The 2,044-nt window shown below is 42.3% G+C and overlaps 1 protein-coding gene across 1 annotated transcript; it reads right to left on the bottom strand.

The window, feature by feature from the left end:
* Positions 1 to 1,000: 1,000 nt before the first annotated feature.
* On the bottom strand, positions 1,001 to 1,245 carry SARC_14887 (hypothetical protein; the record flags this gene model as incomplete). Its single annotated transcript, XM_014290984.1, has 1 exon — positions 1,001 to 1,245. A coding segment is annotated over one exon (245 nt), but the record flags the coding sequence as incomplete, so codon positions are not given.
* Between the last annotated feature and the right edge of the window lie 799 nt (positions 1,246 to 2,044).

Genomic DNA, 2,044 nt, shown 5'->3' with positions numbered 1-2,044 from the left:
GTGTGTGTGTGTGTGTGTGTGTGTGTGTGTGTGTGTGTGTGTGTCTGTGTATTTGTTTGTTTGTCCTTCAAAGCATGATACAAAACAGTATTGTCTCGTAGTTTTTTTCTCATTATCAACTAACGAATACATATCTCAAAGAACTTGCCTTCTACAACAAGAGACTTAGGAAAATATCAGAACTATTTTTATACACTCATAAGAAAACGTGTACTCCCAATGCTTGCGGTGTACAGCGACAAACGAACAATCCGTACAGTCACAACAACGGTAACTCCGTGTACACGCACCATTCTGAGAGACGACATTCTGTGCGCGCAGCTTGTGCCAGTCAGGAAAGTACGTGTACGCCTGCTTGACTGCCGAGGCGTTGTATGTCGAGTCTGCGATGAGGATAGATAGACAGACATATGGACACAGGGTGAGTGTGCAATGAGGTGTATAAAACAGACATAGTATACAGTGGTGTAAGTGACTTACTATATCAGTTACAGTGGTGTAAGTGACTTCCTATATCAGGTACAGTGGTGTGAGTGACTTACTATATCAGGTACAGTGGTGTACGTGACTTACTATATCAGGAACAGTGGTGCATGAGACTTACTATATCAGTTACAGTGTTGTTAGTTCAATCTATGCCCACAGAAGAAATTTTGGAGCACATTCGCCTAATCTTTTGCACGGAATTTGTCACGAATCAGTGTCATAATAGGTGTCATAATGTGTCACAAGTCAGTGTCATAATAGGTGTCATAATGTGTCACAAGTCAGTGTCATCATAGGTGTCATAATGTGTCACAAGTCAGTGTCATAATAGATGTCATAATGTGTCACAAGTCAGTGTCATCATAGGTGTCATAATGTGTCACAAGTCAGTGACATCATAGGTGTCATCATAGGTGTCATAATAGGTGTCATAATGTGTCACAAGTCTGTCATAATAGGTGTCCTGATGCGATAAAAGGGTTCGCATGTCAAATTGCCAAATTTGTCACGTGGTTCACTGGGCAAAGCCGCGCAATTGTGGTCCCTTATTAAGCATTGTACATCTTTTAAGCGTTTTGTTTCCCGTTTTGTGTCCCGTTTTGTGTCCCGTTTTGCGTTCCCTTTTGTGTCCCGTTTTATATCCCGTTTGGTGTCCCGATTTGTGTCCCGTTTGGTGTCCCGTTTTGTGTCCCGTTTTGTGTCCCGTTTTGTGTCCCGTTTTGCGTCCCGTTTTGTGTCCCGTTTTGTGTGCGCTTAAGGCTCAAGTGGACGTCACGCAAGTATAGACGATATACACACGCACACAAACACTCGTGTGCGTGCATGCTTTGTATTCCTAGAAGCAACACATCGCAATATGCACCGCTAATAGCCTTGGTCAAAGTGGCGTGGATGAGTGTGTAGAGACAGTACAGAAAGGTGGGAGATACGTGTGTGTGGTTGTTTGCCTGCACAAAGTCACCACCTGTATATACGTAATGTAGCCACCACATGTATATACGTAATGTAGCCGCCACATGTGTATACGTAATGTAGCCACCACATGTATATACGTAATATAGCCACCACATGTGTATACGTAATATAGCCACCACATGTGTATACGTAATGTAGCCACCACATGTATATACGTAATGTAGCCACCACATGTATATACGTAATATAGCCACCACATGTGTATACGTAATATAGCCACCACATGTGTATACGTAATGTAGCCACCACATGTATATACGTAATGTAGCCACCACATGTATATACGTAATATAGCCACCAAGACGTACGTATAAGGATATGTGAGAAAGCACAGACATAGGCACACACCATAGTAGCAGTAGGCGCCTCCGTAAACAGTCGCCGTTGTGTACCATTCTGAGGACACACTGTGCGCTATCGGTTGGCATACAGTGCTCTCGGACGATGTGTTGAACCCCTGGTGTATGTTGTGTGTACGAGAGATGTGATTGATTTGAAGTGCTTGAATGATATACAGATGCATATTTGTAAGTATATATATATATATATATATAAATATATGTGTGTGTGTGTATAGATCTAT

This window comes from Sphaeroforma arctica, assembly GCF_001186125.1.
Source record: "Sphaeroforma arctica JP610 unplaced genomic scaffold supercont1.5250, whole genome shotgun sequence".
Lineage (NCBI taxonomy): Eukaryota > Ichthyosporea > Ichthyophonida > Sphaeroforma > Sphaeroforma arctica.
This window is presented reverse-complemented; position numbering and strand designations above follow the sequence as displayed.